This window comes from Peromyscus maniculatus, chromosome 23 (assembly GCF_049852395.1).
Source record: "Peromyscus maniculatus bairdii isolate BWxNUB_F1_BW_parent chromosome 23, HU_Pman_BW_mat_3.1, whole genome shotgun sequence".
NCBI classification, from domain to species: Eukaryota; Metazoa; Chordata; class Mammalia; order Rodentia; family Cricetidae; genus Peromyscus; species Peromyscus maniculatus.
In genome coordinates this window covers 13,924,351-13,942,072 of record NC_134874.1, presented here as the reverse complement: position 1 = coordinate 13,942,072, position 17,722 = coordinate 13,924,351, and the positions used below count along the sequence as shown (strand labels likewise).

Sequence of the window (17,722 nt, the reverse complement as noted above, 5' to 3'; positions counted from 1 at the left end):
CCTATTCTGGCATGCAGGCACACATGCAGACAGAATACTGTATACATAATAAATAAATAAATCTTAAAAAAAAAAAAAGACCCAGATCTTAAAAGTTATAAAAAGCACAGTGGTGGGGCTGGGGAAATGGTTCAGTGGTCAGGAGCACTGGCTGCTCTTCCAGAGGACCCGGTTTAAATTCCCAGCACCCACATGGCAGCTCACAACTGTCTGTGACTCCAGTCCCAAGGGATCCAACACCCTCATAAGGACATACATTCAGGCAAAAACACCGATGCACATGAAATAAAAATAAATAATTAAAAACCCCACAGTGTTAAGTTTTCCATACACTGCTTTCCTAAAGTGGAGAAATAAAAAGGAAGCATGCACTAAAGCCAGTTCTGCCCTACCTCTCATTATTTAGGGTGCCCCCTGTGAACACTCCTTCCCTGGAGCCCCCCCCACACACACACACACACTCTCAGGAGTCCTTTCTCGCCTTTCCTTAACCAATTGTTCTTTGTTCTGCTCTGATTAATTACTTTTATAAGCAGAATTCTAAGTAATACTTTTCACTTTTTAAAATTAGCATGCTTCTACCTTTGCCACAGTTACAATCATATAAAAATGGAGCTGGAGGGCTGGGCTGGAGTTCAACTGCACAGTGCAAGTTCAGCATGCCTGTGCCCTGGGCTCCATCCTCAGCACCACTGATAGGCAAAGCTTTTCTTTATTGTAAAATAATCACTCAGCTTTTCATCACTAATTTCATGTAATAGTTTTGTTCTAAGCAAAAGTCAAGGAAGATAGGATTAGTAAATGAACTCAAACCGTGGCACTTTACGATCCTCTCTCTCCAGCTGCACACAGCTACCTAACTGTGGAACTGCAGAAGGCAAGCGGACTCTGGGACGGCTCCTGAACTAAGCTGCCATTAGTGAAGTGTCTCCAACAGTGCTCACACTCCCAGCCATGGCAGGTGCATGTTGTGAGTGCTTTTCTTTTTAAAGATGTGTGTGTATGTATGTGTGCGTGTGTGCATGTGTGTGTGTGTGTGTGTGTGTGTGTGTGTGTGTGTGTGTGTGTGCATGTGCACACGTGCCAGTGGAGTCCAGAAGAGGCTATCAGACTCCCTTGGAGCTGGAGTCAGAGTTGGTGGTGAGCCACTCCACATGAGTACTGGGAACCAAACGTAGGCCTCTGCAAGAGTGATGATGCACTGGCCAGGTGACGGCGCACACCTTTAATCCCAGCACTTGGGATTGTGAGTTTGAGGCCAGCCTGGTCTACACAGAGGAACCCTGTCTCGGAAAAACAAAAAACAAAAAGAGTGATATGCTTCTTAAGAGACACAGAGCTGTCTCTCCAGCCCCTTGACTGACTGCTCTTCTGAATTCCCTTTTACACACACACAGCTCCCAGACCGACCTGCAATTATTTCTAAAATCATTCTAAGCAATGACACCTAGAGAACACTGCATCCCAGCTGTAATATAAACACCAGTGAAGGAAACGTGGCCATTCTCCTTCATCCCAACACACTTAACACAGGCGACAACAAAACTGCAAACAGTACTATCATCACCCTGGGGAGCGCGGCTAACTGACATGGGAGCCTCATGCTCCAGCAGAGCAAGCTGCTGCTCAGGGACTGGTTTTCTGCCAGTGAAACACAACTCATGTGGCTTGGATGTGAGTACTGCCAGTGAAGGGAAATGCCTGGACGATGAACTAAGCCCCTAGCTGAGGAGCTGAGCACCATACAGCAGGAGCTGCTCAAGGGCGGAGTGCACTTAAGACAGCACTTAGCATCACTTCTCCAAGTGCTACGGCCACCTGAGGGGAGATCAAGGCTCTCATCCCAGCCGCTGCTCTCCTGCAACCCTGACAGGGCACAACACGAAGACTGTGTGAGGGAAACGAGATCTAAGCACATAGTTGATTCTGTGTCAACAGGAACAGGTCATATTTACACCAACATTTCTGTAGCTTCAACTATTGGGGCGTTGGGGAATACTCCCTGTGACTCAGGACTGGGAAATGTGTCTGCAAATGATTATCCCAAAGGGAATGAAAAAGGCAAGATTACTAATACATATATATATTCAACCATCAAGCTGCTGCACAGTGAGATGTGCTTTGACTAACAGTCCTCAGTTCTCTAGAGGAGAAATTACAGGGATTACAATGTTCTGCCTGCCTCAACAAGCCAGGAATTCCCTCTGCACTGAGATTTCCCCAAAGCAACCACTCTGTGTTAATCACAAAGAAACCTGTGTTCTTTTGACTCCAGAGACTGAGTCTCCATCAAACTCCCTAGATCTCTAAGCAGAACAGCTAAGATCAAGCTAAAGGATAGAAAGGAAGAAAAGTGTCGATCCTGTAGGAAAGCCAGACTCTGCCCAAGACAGAGACTGCCCAAGAATCAAGAGATCCAAGCAGGAGCAAATGGCCTACTTCAGGTCTCAGAATCCAGAAAAACAAAAACAAACAAACAAGCCACCTATTCCTCATTAGCTCAGCAAACATGAGAACCTGGCAATCTCTCGCATACGCGTGCGCACACGCGCACACACACACACACACAGAGAGAGAGAGAGAGAGAGAGAGAGAGAGAGAGAGAGAGAGAGAGAGAGAGAGAGAGAGAGAGAGAGATCTTCATTATTTTGGTCAGCTGCCTTGTTAAAAAGTGTTGAAAAGGCAGCCAGGAAACAAGAGTGTGAAGACAAGCTTGAAATAACATGTGTGTGTGCACGTGTGTGTACATGTGCGCGCGCGTGTGTGCACACAAGGATAACCCACCTTCCTCTACCTATAACTCAAGCTCCAAGAGGATCTGACTTCTCTGGCCTCAGAGGGCACTTTACTGTCTCCTGCACATTCTCTCTCTCTCTCTCTCTCTCTCTCTCTCTCTCTCTCTCTCTCTCTCTCTCTCTCATATACACACACACACACCCCCCAGAATAATAAAAATAGAGCTTAAAGAAAAGAAGCCAGGCAGTGGTGACACACACCTTTAATCCCAGCACTCAGGAGGCAGAGGCAGGCGGATCTCTGTGAATTCGAGGCCAGCCTGGGCTACAGAGCGAGATCCAGGTCAGGCACCAAAACTACACAGAGAAACCCTGTCCCGAACAAAAAACAAAAAAACAAAAAAGAAAGAAAGAAAAGAAACAGAAAAAAAAGAAAAAAGAAAAAAGCAGCTAGGTGTGGTGGTACATGCCTTTAATCCCAATCTTTGGGAGGCAGATAGGTGGATCTCTGTGAGGCCAAACCTGGAGGCCAGCCTGATCTACATAGAAAGTTTCAGGATAGCCGGGGTTACATAGAGAGCCTGTCTCAAAAAAAAAAAAAAAAAAAAAAAAAGACACAGACTTACTAGGGAATTATCTACTCTGGCTCAAATGCCAACTGCAGCTTGGGGAACTTGTAACCTCCAGACTTGGTATGAATCACTGGCCAGATTCCCTCCACAAGCTACAGGGCTGAAGGCTGTCTCTCTGAAGCCACTTCATTCCTTCCTGGCCTGTACCCCAATCTTCCCCATTGTTAAGGGCTATTAACAATGCTCTCTGATTTTTTTTTTTTTTTTTTGAGATAGAGCCTCACTACGTAGACCAGGCTAGTTTTGAACTCACAGAGATCAACCCACCTCTGCCTCCCAGCCTCCCAAGTGCTAGTATTAAAGGCAAGTAGCACTACTAACATTAGCCATGCTCTATGGACGGAGGAAGCGACCAACAGATCCCTGGGAGGACAGGTGTCCTGCCTGGATCGTACCTTCGATCAGTGCTGACACTGTGTGTACAGAGTTGGAGGCCTCCGGAAGAGCTGTTCATTGGTTATTTTCTGAGTGGCATGTTTCTACCTGCACTGGCCCCTCAGGATGACAGAAGGGTTTTCCTTCTCTTTGTAATTGGTGAGATTAGATCTAGGCCGTTGGCCCTAAGGGTTAACCTAATATTTATAACAATTAAGTGAACCCTTCCTTCCCTCCTCCCAACCCTGTATATCAGTCTGGCAGGCTGGCCTGAAATTCCTAAGCTCAATCCATCCTCCTGCCTCACCTCTCCAATTCAGTAACAGGGAAACCAGATACCTCACAAACCATGTATGCTTAACCCCAGTATCCCCTGCCTTCTTCACCCCTTCACTTCAAGAGCTGGGCTTGACCAGAATAGCACCCCCTGGTGATGCCGAGCGCCCCAGGCAGCCGGGTAGTGCTCCCCTCAGAGCATCATCCTCCAACGGTTAGTTGGCCCAGTGCAGGGCAGCCTCAGCTCCACCACGACCTGTATCCAATCTACCGTTGCACTAAGTGAGCCCCTCAAGGCGGCCAGGAAGCGAGTCATTTCTTCTGCTTTAAAAACATTTTGTATGGTTTTCTCTCTAAGATCTTTATTTTATTTATCTGAATATGTGAGTCTATGTATGCTACATGTATGCAGGTGCCTTCAGAGGCCAAAACAGGGGGTAGGATCCCCTAGAGCTAGAGCTACAGGCAGCTGTGAGCCTGAAGTAGGCGCTGGAACAGAACTCAGATCCTCTACAATAGCAGGTAAGTGCTCTTAAACACGGAGATGTCTGCGCTGGATAGTTTGACACAAGCTAAAACCATTTGAGGAGGGTAGTCAATTAAGAAAATGCCTCTCCAGAAGCCAGACATGGGCTGGGTGGTAGTGGCAGATACGTACGTGTGTGTGTGTGTGTGTGTGTGTGTGTGTGTGTGTGTGTGTGTGTGTGTGTGTGTGTCAATTCAAGACAGGGTTTCTCTATGTTACAGCTCTGACTGTCTTGGAACTTGCTTCATAGGCTGCTTACAGGAGGCAGAGGCAGGTGGATCTCTGTGAGTTCGAAGCCAGCCTGGTGGTCTACAAAGAAGATGCCAGAACAGTCAGAGCTGTTACACAAAGAAATCCTGTCTTGAAAAACCACAAAGAAAGGGAGGGAGGGAGAAAGGGAGGGGAGGGGAGAGGGGGGGAGGGGGGGAAGGGAGGGAGGGAGGGAGGGAGGGAGGGAAGGAGGGAGGGAGGACTGATCCTGTAAGAAACCCATTAGTTTAACCTGGGCTACATGACCCTACCTCAAACAGCAAAACTAAAACAAAATGGTCAACAGATTATGCTCATGGAAAAGTCTATAAAAGGAGCCTGAAGGATGGAACCCTGAGTTGGAAAGATGCTGAGGCGTTCCCTGCCACCTTCACCCAGAAGGATAGACTAAAGCACAAGTCAGAAGGGCTCAGAGAGAGAGTCCCATGTGGAGAAACTTGGCCTCTAGGTAAATGCCTCCTCCACCCATGCCAGGAACCTCTCACCATTAGTCAGCCCCAACAATGCAGCACAGGAGCCAGGCGCGCAGAAGATCCCCTGGAGGGAAAGGCAGACCTGCTGCCACTAAGTCAACACAAGGCTCTTATTTGTCCCAATCAAGGGCTTTGTCCTAGTACCTCAGGTCCAGCTGATACCTGCACAGTACTGAGACTCAGCAAACGCCACTTTTACAAAGAAGTTACCATTGGTCCCTTAAGCGACAGTACACTGGGCCAGGGCAGGCTCTGAGGAGGCTCTGAGCAACTCCAGCTAAACTCAGACCAGAACCCGCCTCACTGGCTTCACTCACAGCGGAGGGCTCCTACCATGCTGTCTAAGGGCAGCAGTGAACTCCACCCCACTGTCAGAGCGCAGGCTCAACAGACCTGTGCGTCACAGTGTGCTGCTCACAGCTGGCTCTGTGAGAAAAGCCAGCTTCTGGTTATCAGGATGCACGGAGGGGGAAGAAGGCAGGAGGATCATTCTTGGCTTCACAGAGAGTTCAAGGTCAGCCTGAGATATGTCACATCTGCTCTCAAACGCATCAACAGGAGTGGGGATGGATGTGGCTCAGAGGTAGAGCACTGTGAAGCATGGCAAGGCTTGGGGCCCCCAACACAGCCAATAGGAAGGTTTAAAAAAGGAACAGCCAGGGCTGGAAGAGTTGGCTCAGTGGTTAAGAGCACTTGGCTATTCTTCCAGGGGACCAGGTTTGATCCCCAACATCTACATGGCGGCTCACAACTCTAACTCCAGTCCTAGAAGATCCTATACCTTCTTTCTGGCCTATATAGGCACCAGATACAGACATACACACAGGCAAAATACCCATGCACATAAAGTAGTAATAAAAGACTTTAAAAAAGAAAAAAGTAACCAGTGAGCAGCACAGAGGCCAGCAGTCTACAGCCACCAGGGGAGTGTTTGGACTTTGTAGAGCTTTTCTGACTCCTGTTTGTAAGCCGCCAGCTCTCCAGACACTGGTCTGTGCTCACAACCAAAAGACAATGTCTTACAGATGATGTATAAAAAATGAGTGAGCAGATCATTTTGGTTCTCCAGTCAACTCCCCAAGGCTGTCATTCAATAGCTCATTAACTATTCAGCAGTGACATTTGCAAGTGCTAAGGAGGAAGCATATCTGTCTGTGAGGAACACAAAGGAACAAAACCTGCACCTGCACTTGGAAGAAATGAACTAGCTTTTCCCCAGAAGCAGCTTCATCTAACAAGCCTCTCTTTGGCACATGCTGCCTGCTGTGTAGAGCTTGTTTTTGTTTTTGTTTTGTTTTGTTTTTTTTAATTTTTTTAATTTATTTTTTTCGTCTTTTTTTTTTTTTTTTCCAGAGCTGAGGACCGAACCCAGGGCCTTGTGCTTGCTAGGCAAGCACTCTACCACTGAGCTAAATCCCCAACCCGTAGAGCTTGTTTTGATGGGAAGTTTAGACAGTGAGCAATATACAAAGGGCTAACCATCTTCTTCAGTCACTTCAATGACCTCAATGGCTGCTAACATCATCTCTCCACCACCCCCACCTCCCCGCAGGGCCCAGCCCACCCCCCCAGCCCACCCCCGTGGCTAGCTGACAACACAATGCTGCTTGCTTGTGGAGAGAGGGTGGCTGACCCCTCACAGACCTGGTCCTCCATGCCTGCATGGCACAGGTGACTTTCACAGGTGGTGCTGTCCTAGCACTCAGCAGTCTACAAGTCCAGAGATTCTGCCTCCAACGGCCACCAAGCAATGCCATCCTTCATTCCCAAACTTGGTCATTCCCCTTGCACATCCCAGCCTGTCACAAGTGGCCTTCAGCCTGTCCTTTCAGAGTAGAACCCCCGAGAATCTGCTGGGTACCAACCCAGCTCCCATCCCTCCCTCCCTCCCTCCCTCCCTCCCTCCCTGGTGTCCTGTGTCACTAACTTCTGCTCATTCTGTCTGCACTGCCTGGAGCCCACCCAGCTCCTTCCAAGCGCCCTGGATACAGCCCCGTGGAGCTCAGCTTTTTCAGCAGCAGCTCCTACCTAGCTATTCGGAAGCATCCATCTGTCGTTCCCACACTGCCATGCCCATGTACTCCTGCAGACCAAGTCCTTCCGTGCAAAGACACCCGTCTTCACTTACTTGCACATGTAAACGCATTCTTTACAACACAGTGCTGCTTGCTTCTGGAGACAGGGCTTCACGACCCGCAAGTGGAGGGGTGGCTGACTCCAAAGCACGGTGGCCAGGCAAGGAGCTGTTTGGAAACTCCTGAGAAGGCAAGAGGTGAACAAACCTGGCCGTCCTGTTTCACACGGCTTTATAATTACTGCATGGACTACTTTGGAGGCAAAGGCTCTGTTTTCAGCTCCCAACAAGTATCCCTTGCGCTTCTCACATGGCCATGTGTATATTTTCAGAGAAGTGTCAACAACGACTCAGGAGAGTAAAAAACGTTTTGACAACTTAGCTAACATGCCGATAAGGCTTTTCTTCGAAACAGAACACTGGGTCAATCAGTTTTGAATTTGAAACCACACAGCACAAAAAAGACACGGTACCCTGTGAGTGCGACATCCCGGATGAGACCTCATTTTGCAGGGAAACTCTGAGACCTATTACCCAGTAGTGGCCAAAGCTCAAGTCTGGCTTTTAGGGAACAGCTCAAGCCTGACCCAGAGCTGCTGTCCAAACACTGAAGTGAAAACACAAGCGCTTTTCTGTTTGCCTCATTCAGAGCAGCCAGCCTTCGGCAGTCACCTCAAATGACGATGTGCAAGTGAGTCTGAGAAGCCAGAAAACGAAAACGTGCTAGGTGACGGTAGCCTTGAAAGGTCAAAACAAGTGGTCAACAAAACAGTCCGTACATTCCTAGACCCACCACAACACAACTCTGTAGGAAGTCACTTTTGTGGACCCTGGCAAAGCTGCAGTCTCTTGGCAGGCCTTGGGATTCACACCAAGAGCACATATAAACTGTGGAGAGCCTGGTAAATACATATATGTTAAGTGTAAAATCCTCCAGACTGCCATGGAACTTACTGGAGAAAGTGATCCCCAGCACCTGGATGAGCATAAGCATGCAACCTTTCTGGAGGGTTCCTGGGTGCTCTCTGCACCCCTGCATACTCCTGGCCTGCTGCTTCCTCAAAGAGTCAGCTCTAAGGAGCTAGTCCAATGTAAAGAGAGGCTCACCTCACTGTTACTTTACAACAGGACAATGGATACAACCTAAATAACTGAAAGTAGAGCCAATTCAGTAAGTTCTAGTGTACAGTGCAGGAGATGTGATGAACTCAGCTCGTCAGCACAGAAACATCTACACCAAAACAGCTAACAGCGCTGCTCAACGTGTGTACACACTTACGTGTGCAAAGGCCAGAGGGAGCTGCGCTGATTCCAGCCAAGGTGTTTTCCGCAACAGTCTGAGCAAGTGTTAGGTTAGAAGCACAAAACAGAAGCATTTCAGAGGACTGGACAATACAACTGCGCCCTAGGTTCAAGTCTCAACACCGACTGTACCGACCCTCTGGCAGCTTTACCGACGGAACCACAGGAGACAAGAGGTGAGTGCAGCTGTCTGGAGCTGTACAGATCTCAAAAGAGCAGCAGAACTGGCCTGCCATCTCCAGTGCTGCTTCCAAGAGAGGCGGCCGACTCCGAGTCAGGTGTGAACAAGACAGAAGAGACAAAGTGATGTCTTCACTCCTCACACCAAAGGACCTGTTTCCTCCTCCAGTGCACCCCCAAATCCTGCTCAGGATCTCACGGAAGCATTTAGCTCCTCTTTTCTTCCCTACTGATTTTAAACTAAACCAAAAGGGCTGTACCAAAGGCCAGCTCAGGGCCAAGTGACTAATGTCTTGCCTGTTATCAGCACTGTGACCTCTGCAGCCTTTGCAAAGGCTCTGGACTTATGAATAATTTTATGAACTTTAGCAACAGTAAGGACATGAAGTTCACATTCATAAATGCTCTTAACAGCAGCAGCACCCCTTCTTAAAAAGATGGGAAGTCAACACAGATTGTAAAAGATAAATTCACCTCCAATTTCTTTAGAAATAAAATACCGTAAACTTACTTTCCCAAAACACTTTCCTGAGACGTCTAATTCTACAGCCTAGGCGCAGCCTGAGGAAAGACCTTTAGAAAAGACATGGGGGAAAGTATATGAAAGGAACTTGGCATTCAGCCTCAAGCTGACAAGTCTTTGATCTGCCAGAGGGCATGGTTGTAGGTCACATTCTGACCTGGTGTAGTGTTCCTGGAGCCACACACCAGCACCAAGTCCACTTGGACACTGCTACAATTCAGATTACATACTGCTTAGTTTCATGATGCCAGCTGAAGTTGGGGACAGCCTCTTCCCACCCCAAATCCCTCTCCACCAAAGCCCATTTGCACCCTACCTTCCTTTGGGATTTAACAAGTCTTTGCAAATATTTATCTAAAAAGTATAAGCACTATGCTTCTAAAATCCAGTGGCTTATCTACAGAAAGATCCATCCAGAGCCCTCTAGCGATTACTAACGCCTTGAGGGTAAAGTGAAAGTCAGGACAATGTCAAAATGCCCAAAGTCTCCAGATTATAAACCAGTGACCAGGAAAAGTAGCTGAAGGCAATGGCTGAAAGTGAAGGTGCCTCATAAGCACCTTACACCAAGTATAACTCGCCTACACAGCAGGGCGGGAGGCGCAGAGCACAGCAAACAGCAGACGTCCTCTACAGCAACCCTGTCATCTTCCAACAGGATCTGCAAAGCCAGACAGCAGCGAGTCAGCCCTCATCAGCCCATGCTCTAAGGCCATACTTCTCAAGCTTCCTCAACAGTTGACACTCTTCTTTTTCTTTGAGACAGGGTCTCACTATGTGGCTCTGGCTGTCCTGGAACTCGTTATGTAGACCAGGCTGGCCTCAAACTCAGAGAGATCCTCCAGCCTCTGCCTCTCAAGTGCTGAGATTAAAGGTGTATGTTACTAAACCAGTCTGATGGTTTTCTCTTGAAAACACATACATTATGACATCAGGCATACTTAAAGTACTGATTAATCTTAGAACTTACATATTTAATTACTGCAGTTTAAAAATAATTTTCTTTATATAAAATAATTATATACTCAAACTATACCAATTTATCATCTGTCCAAGTAATTCCACTCCCAGATATATACCTGAAAAATTAAAAACACATGTGCAGAGCCAAATGTGGTGGCACATTAAGAAGCTGAGGCAGGAGAGAGGCTGAGAATTCAAGGCCTGCCCAGACTATAAAATGCATGCCACCACACACTCCAAAATAATGTACCACCTGTTCATACAAAATCTTATAAACAAATATGCCAAACATAATTTACTATGGCCAGTAGGTGAAAATGCCCACAGATACCAACAAATGAATGGGTCAACAGAATGTGGTATATCCCTGAAATCGGATTTTATACAGCCATAGTAAAGAATGAAGTACTAACAAATTCTCCAACTTGAACTTTGAAAATAAACTAAGTGTGCCAAGCAGTGTTGGCGCACGCCTTTAATCCCAGCACTCAGGAAGCAGAGGTAGGTGGATCTCTGTGAGTTTAGGCCAGCCTGGTCTACAGAGTGAGATCCAGGCCAGGGCTACACAGAGAAACCCTGTCTCAAAAAAAAAAGAAAAAGGAGGAGGAGGAGGAGAAGAAGAGGAGAAGCTAAGTGAAAGGAAACAGCACAGAAGACTACATATTCTAGGATTCTGCTTACACACAATGCCCAGAACAGGCAAATGCAGAGAATCTACAAGCCGCTACCAGAACTGGGAAACACCCACAAGCTGGGAACTGCAAGTGGACAGGCCTTTTTTTTGTGGGGGAGGGGGGTAAGTTCTGGACTCAGTAGGGGAGGCTGTACATCCTTCTGGATTTAAAAACAGTATACATTTTAAAAGAGTGAGCGTCATACCATGTGTCTTTGCAACTCAATGTTGGCTTTTCATGGATATGTATTAATGGGGCTAGAATGTGGAGGACACAGACAGCTAGAGGAGTCAGCTGTCTCCTTTGCCATACAGGTCCTGGGGCCCAAACTCAGGTCATTAGGCTTGGTGGCCCTTTACTGGCTGAGCCACCTTCCCAGCCCTGCAGCTCAGCTTAAAACAACAAAAACTCAAGGTCATCATCAACAGGTAGACTGACTTTTAGAAAGTCATGATCCTAAGGCGACACAGGTTTCCTGGCAGGAGTGACATTCCAGAGGCCTTCCTGAGGAGCTGGAATCGGTGCACTCTGTAGTGACTACTTAGATAAAAGTGCAGCTCAGACTCAGATACATCAAACTCACTAACCTACGCACTCACTTCAGCTCTACATGGAGCTCACTTGATCTTCACACCTTTAATCCCAGCACTCAGGAGCCAGAGGCAGGTGGATCTCTTATGAGTTCGAGGCCAGCCTGGCCTACATAGTGAGTTTTAGGTCAGCCACGGCTACATATAGTGAGGCCCTGTCTCAAAAACAAAACCAGGGGTAGAAAGATGACTTAGCAGCCAAGAGCACTGCCTGCCTTTGCAGAGGGCCCGAGTCTGACTCCCAGCACTCCCGTGGCAGCTCACAACCATCAAAATTCCAGTTCCAGGAACCTAATGTCCTCCAAGGGCACTAGTCATGCATGTGGTACATACATGCATGCAAAATACCCAAACACACAAAATAAACCTTTAAAAATTAAAACACACACAAAATAAACAAACAAAAACAAGAAAACCTACAAACATCGCCCCTCCCCGCCCCCCCAAGAATGTTTTTAAGATTGGCAAGACTCACAGAAACACTTCAGAAGCCTGGCCCAGTAAAAACTTGAAACCAAAGGCTGGAGTAGAGGACTGTTTTATTTTCATGTTTAGGTTCCAAGTCAAACGGAGCTTAAACAAACATCCCTTGGCTTTTTAAGAGCGGCTTCACAGCTCAACCTTTAGAGGCCAGAATTTATATGGCACAGACCATGCCTGCCATTTTCAAATAAATGGCTTCTGTAAGCTGTGTTTAGCATGCAGGGGAGTTTTTGTTGCTTTGCAGTTATGAGTCAGAGAGAATAAAGCAATTATAAACACATGCACATTCTCTCTCTCTCCGTCTTTTCCCGTCCCTCCATCCCTCCAAGTGTGACAGAGAGACGCCCATCTTTACCGATAACTAGGGGTGCTCTGAAGTCACCTCACCATCTGAAGGCCTCTGTTTGCTCATCACAAAAACATGGAAGAAATGAACCCCAAGGTTTTCAAGTCTTAGGTTCTCAGCAGCCTTTGGATGTTGTTCTTGTGGCTGGGGGAACTCAGTGATGACCTCAGGTAGCTGTCATGATGTGATGTACCTAGGAAGGCACAGCATGCCAAGTGACAAAGTCAGGGAGGAAGGACCAAGGAAAGTCCCCACAGCTCGTGCCGTGTGGGCTACTCCTGCTGGCCCAACAGAGAGAACGAGCCTCTGCCAATTTTCCACGGGATGGGAGTGGTGCCTGGTCTCACCACACCCACCACAGCCAATTTTTCCTAAAAGAAGTCCAGTGGAGACAATAACAGTATGAGGCATCAAGAGCTCTTTATCATGACTAATAGGGCAGATCAGTTTCCATTTTGTTTATTTATTTATTGACAGTTTCTCTGTGTAGCTCTGGCTAGCCTAGAACTCTCTGTAGCCCAGGCTGGCCTCGAACTCAGTGATCTGCCTGCCTCCTGCCTCCCCAGTGCTAGGATATAAGGCCTGTGCCACTATGCCCAGTCAATTTCAATTAAAAAAAAATATTTTCTTTCTCTTACAAAAGAAACTTTCATTCTTAACAGCTGAAGAGAAGCCCACAGTGAGCAACCAACTGCAAGAGTCTCAATTCAGAGACAAGGTCACCCCATGTAGACCAGGCTTGCCTCAAACTCAGAGATTTGCCTTCGAGAGTCTTAAGTCCTATCAGCCCTGCTGTGATGGGACAGCAGCGTCAACAGAGTAGAGGGCACCAGCTGGTGAACTGGTCACGGCTGCCAAACATCAAACGAGGCCAACCTAGAGAGCTGGTTTAGGTGCCTCTCAGGACGGGTTTCTGGAAGAGCTCCTCCACAGGACAGTCCTGGAAAACCTGTCCCTCACTGTTCCCATGCCCACTCCACTCCCCCATTTCTGGTGTGTGTGTGTGTGTGAGATTTGTCAACTGTCTCACCTTTTCCTGGTCACACAGCAGCCGTGTGTGTGTGTGGCTGTCCTATGGCATCGTTACAAGACAAGGAGCTGGGGATCTCCATCAGACCCCCAAGCATGGCCTTCAGTGCCGCATGCTGGTCTACCTGCAGGACTGCAGGCTAGAGTCTGCGCAAGCCTGCCTCTCTGCCCTCTTCTCTGGAGAGGTTCCTTCCACAGCCAAGGAACCAAGGTGATTTAAGAACTTAGTGTTCAACGCTAGACACAAACAGGAGGTGTCCACTGAAGGTGTCTGTGGCAATGCCATGGGGTGACAACAGGGAAGTGTGACTGGCTAGCCAGAGCCAGGCCTTAAGGTCTCACAACCTACTCCTTTCAACAGCAGATAAGGAATGGCAGACTCAGAGAGTCCACCCAAGACCACAAATCAACTCTAAGTTGCAAAGCTTAACCTCAAACTAGGCATGGTTTCTGCCAGAACGCCAGAGCATGAAATTATGTTTGTGCTTTTTTAGAAAGGGTCTGACCACTATCTCCCATATCCTTGTAAATATGACACAATACCAAAAGAGAGTAGCATGTTAAACCTCAGCATAGGGGTTTAAGACATTCAGATACAGTCGTGCCCTTTCTCCTTGAGGGACACATTCAAGGCCCACAGTGAATGTATGAACCTCTTTCAAATACATACAGACCTAGGATAAGGTGTCATTTATAAGCTAGGTACAGTGAGACAGTAACAGTATTTGTCAATATTAGAACATACTGTAATAAAAATTACACAAATTAGTACCCTACATCTTCAGTTGATCTGATAACCAAGATGGCTCCTTAGTGACTAACTGGTGGGTAATTTAGAGCGAATACAACTAACAACGAGAAGACCTGACCAGGTATGGCACGCTCACCTGTACTCTTAGTACCTTAGGACTCAGGAGGCCAAGGCAAGAAGGTACATGGCCACCCTGGGCAATATAGCAAGATCCTGTCTCAAAACCAAACAGTAACAAAAGGACCCCTGGGCAGATGCGAAAGATCCCATGTCACTACTCAGAATTTAAAACTTAGGAATAGTTTACTCCTGGGATTTTTTTTTTTTTTAAATATTCTCACACCTCAGGTACTAGAAACTACTATACTCCCAAATTATCAAACAAATCACAGGTTTTTCACACACACACACACACACACACACACACAAAAAAAAAAAAAAACCCTACCTTTTTTTTTTTTAATATACATATTGGTGTTTGTGAGGGAGTCAGATCCACTGGAACTTGAGTTACAGACAGTGGTGAGCTGCCGTGTGGGTACTAGGACTAGAACTCAGGTCCCCTGGAAAAACAGCCAATGGATGCTCTCAGCCTCTGAGCCCTCTCTCCAGTGGGCACCCCCACCCCGAAAAAAACCCAACTATCTTACAATCAGCAGCTTTATACAGTGCAACTTACTGGCTCCTATCCCCTCATCTGTTGTATGTCTGCAACTCCTGACACCATTTTTTGGTGGTGCTGGGTCTTGAAGCAATGGCCTCTTGCATGGTGCGAGGACGCAGCCTACATACCCACAGCTGACTGTGACTTTAAAGGCGGCACAGACTGTCAGGTCACTGACCGTGCTGCCCAGGTGACTCGCAAAGACAGCTAGCTGATGGCAGCCTCTTGGAAAGGATACAGACTCTGGCCAGACTTCACCGCGAGTTTGTGTGACTCCCAAAACCTAACCTCCTAGGGGGGCCATAGAGCTGTCTAAATACTAAAAGATTTTCCTCAACAAAGGTAAGGGGGTCATTCATCAATTAAAATGGGAGCCACCTGCTCAGTCTCGTGTTCACAAACACTACACATGACAGAACCAAAACTTACAAGGTAGTTACTCTGGGATCTGATTTTTTAAAAAAAATGTCATGAGCTGGGAGTTATGGCACACACCTGTACCCTCAGCACTTGGGAGGTGGGGGGGGGGGCTCGGGAGTTCAAGGTCAACCTCCATTACACAGCAAGTGGGTTACAAAGAGACGCTGTTCTCAAAAATAAAAAATAAAAAAAAGATAAATAAATAAAAAAGTAAGCAATTACCGTCGCAAATACAATTATTTGCTCCAATGCCAAATTCTGTCTTAGCATATAAAACTTTAGGTAACCAAAAACTCAATGTCACCGGAGAAGTGAAACCAAAGTGACATTTGAACCTAGAACCAATGACAGCATGTCCTTCAATTTCAAGGGAAGAGCTTCAGGAACTGAAAGGGCTTTAACGGCATGCACAAAATCTCCAAGGGCACATACACTAGGTAAAGTTTCTGAAGGCTTCTGTATGGTTCAGCCCCTTGGACAGCTCTCTCCTGTCTCCTCTACCCGAAGGTCTAACTGGGATAGGTCTTAGGAAGCACCTGTGGCCTAAAAAGCTGTGACCGAGTCCCAAAGCTTTCTTTGGCTGCAGCCTACAAGCAGGTCCGGCCGTTCTATTTTGGGTCAAGGAGACCTTCTACCACCCCCAAGTGACCTCAAAGTCGACAAGCTCGGTTTGGGAGAAAGCCCTGCGAGAATTTCTAACCAGGCTAGCAGTCAACCCCCGACCCCAAGGCCCTTTCCCGAAAAGGATGGAAATCGGGGGAACGGTCGAGGCAGCGGGAGGGTGGGGGTGGGGGGACGACGGGACGAAGCGGGCCTGTGGGCTCCTCCCGGCCGTCTTCGGTCGGCTCCGGATCCATCCCGCAGCTGGGGCCCGGCCCGGTGGCCAAATCCGGAGGAGCTCGCCCAGAAGCAGGGATTCCCGGGGCGCCCAGAGGGGAGGAGGGAACGAGGCAAAGCGAGGTTAGCAGCCTGCAGGTGCCGCCGAGCCAGGAGGACGAGGTCGCGTGGGGGCTGTGACTAAGAAGAGTGCGGCTCTGCACCGGGGCGGACTGGACACGATCCCCGGGCGGTGACCTTGGTGGGCACGTGGCTCCACCGCGCTGCCCCTCAGTTTCCCCATCTCTAAAGCGGGGAGCTGGGGGGGGGGATCGCGAGGCAAAAAGAGAAAAAAAAAGGCATCTTGGGGTGCTCGGCGGGGCGCTGCGCTCCGCGGCGGCGGCGGGGAGGGGTGGGGGGGGAAGCAGGGAAGCCTCGCACTCCGGGAGTCCCCGGGAGGCGGACCCGGGGCCGGGGGGACTCACCCAGCACGTCGGCCGAGCGGTGGCGGGCCACGAAGCACGCGTCGTCCCCGTAGCACGCGCCTTTCTTGAGCAGGCCCTTACGGAAGTCCTTGCCGAAGCCGCAGCCCGCCGTCACCAGCCCGTAGTCGCCGCCGCCGCCGCCGCCACCGCCGCCCGCCCTGGGGTCGGTCTGCGACAGGCCGCCGAGGACGGCGCGGGCCACCAGCCGCCCGTACGACAGGACTGAGAACATCGCCGCCGCCGCCGCCGCCGCCCCCCCGAGGAGGCGCGGGGCCCGGGGCGCCGGAGGACGCCGAGGCCCGGAGCCGGCTCTCTCCTCCGCCGCAGCCGCGCCGCTGCCGCCGGGGCGTTCCTCAGGGCGGCGCGCACTGACCACCGCCGCCGCCGCCGCCGCCCCTGCCCTCCGCACGGGGCCTCGCACACGCTCCGCGGCGCGCACTGGAGCCAGAGCTAAGTCAGAGCCGGCGGCTCCTCCGCCTCAGCCAAACTGGGGTCCCGGCTGCAGCCGCCACCGCCGCCGCCGCCATCTTCCGCTCCACTAGCGTGTTCCGGGCCGCGCCGGCAGCGCCGCCCCCACCCCCTCTCCGGCCCCGCCCCCTCTTCGCGGCTCAGGTCCAAGCCCCGCCCCTACCGATTCGCGGCCCTATGTAGTCACTAGAATTGAGCGTGCGCGAAGGGTGTGGGCGCGGTGTCTCCTGGGAGTCGTAGTTCAGCAGTTATAGTAGTCGCTTTGGACTTGGCGATCCATGATTTGGATTTCCCAGAGGACTGTCAATTATTGAGAATGAAGAGTAGGCTGTTTTGGGGGATTTTTTTGGTTTGTTGTTTTTTTTTGTGGGGGGGGTTAAGGGTAAGGGGGTAAGGGGAGTCCTTTTTTTTTTTTTCCTCTTTTCCCTATCTCTTTTTTCCCTCTTTTCGGATTTTTAAGAGTCTGCTGGAGCCCAGGCTGACCTCTGTTCTGAGCCCAGGCTGACTCTGTCGCCAAGGTTGGCCTTGAACTCCTGATCTCCTTGACTACAACTTTCCAAGCGCCGGGATTACAAATTGTGCGCCACCATACCCGGCTTAACAATATTTTTTCAAGAGACACACACAAGCACACACACTCTTCATTTCCTTTACATAACTCTAAGAA

At 49.1% G+C, this 17,722-nt stretch overlaps 1 protein-coding gene across 1 annotated transcript in view; it reads right to left on the bottom strand.

The window, feature by feature from the left end:
- Pptc7 (protein phosphatase targeting COQ7) overlaps nucleotides 1-17,033 on the bottom strand; it is a 39,738-nt gene extending 22,705 nt beyond the window's left edge. Inside the window, exon 1 of the mRNA XM_042268553.2 lies at nucleotides 16,588-17,033. Within this exon, the coding sequence (XP_042124487.2) occupies nucleotides 16,588-16,819 (232 nt within the window). The 5' untranslated portion in view covers nucleotides 16,820-17,033. The remainder of the gene's footprint in view (nucleotides 1-16,587) is intronic.
- Nucleotides 17,034-17,722: the final 689 nt, after the last annotated feature.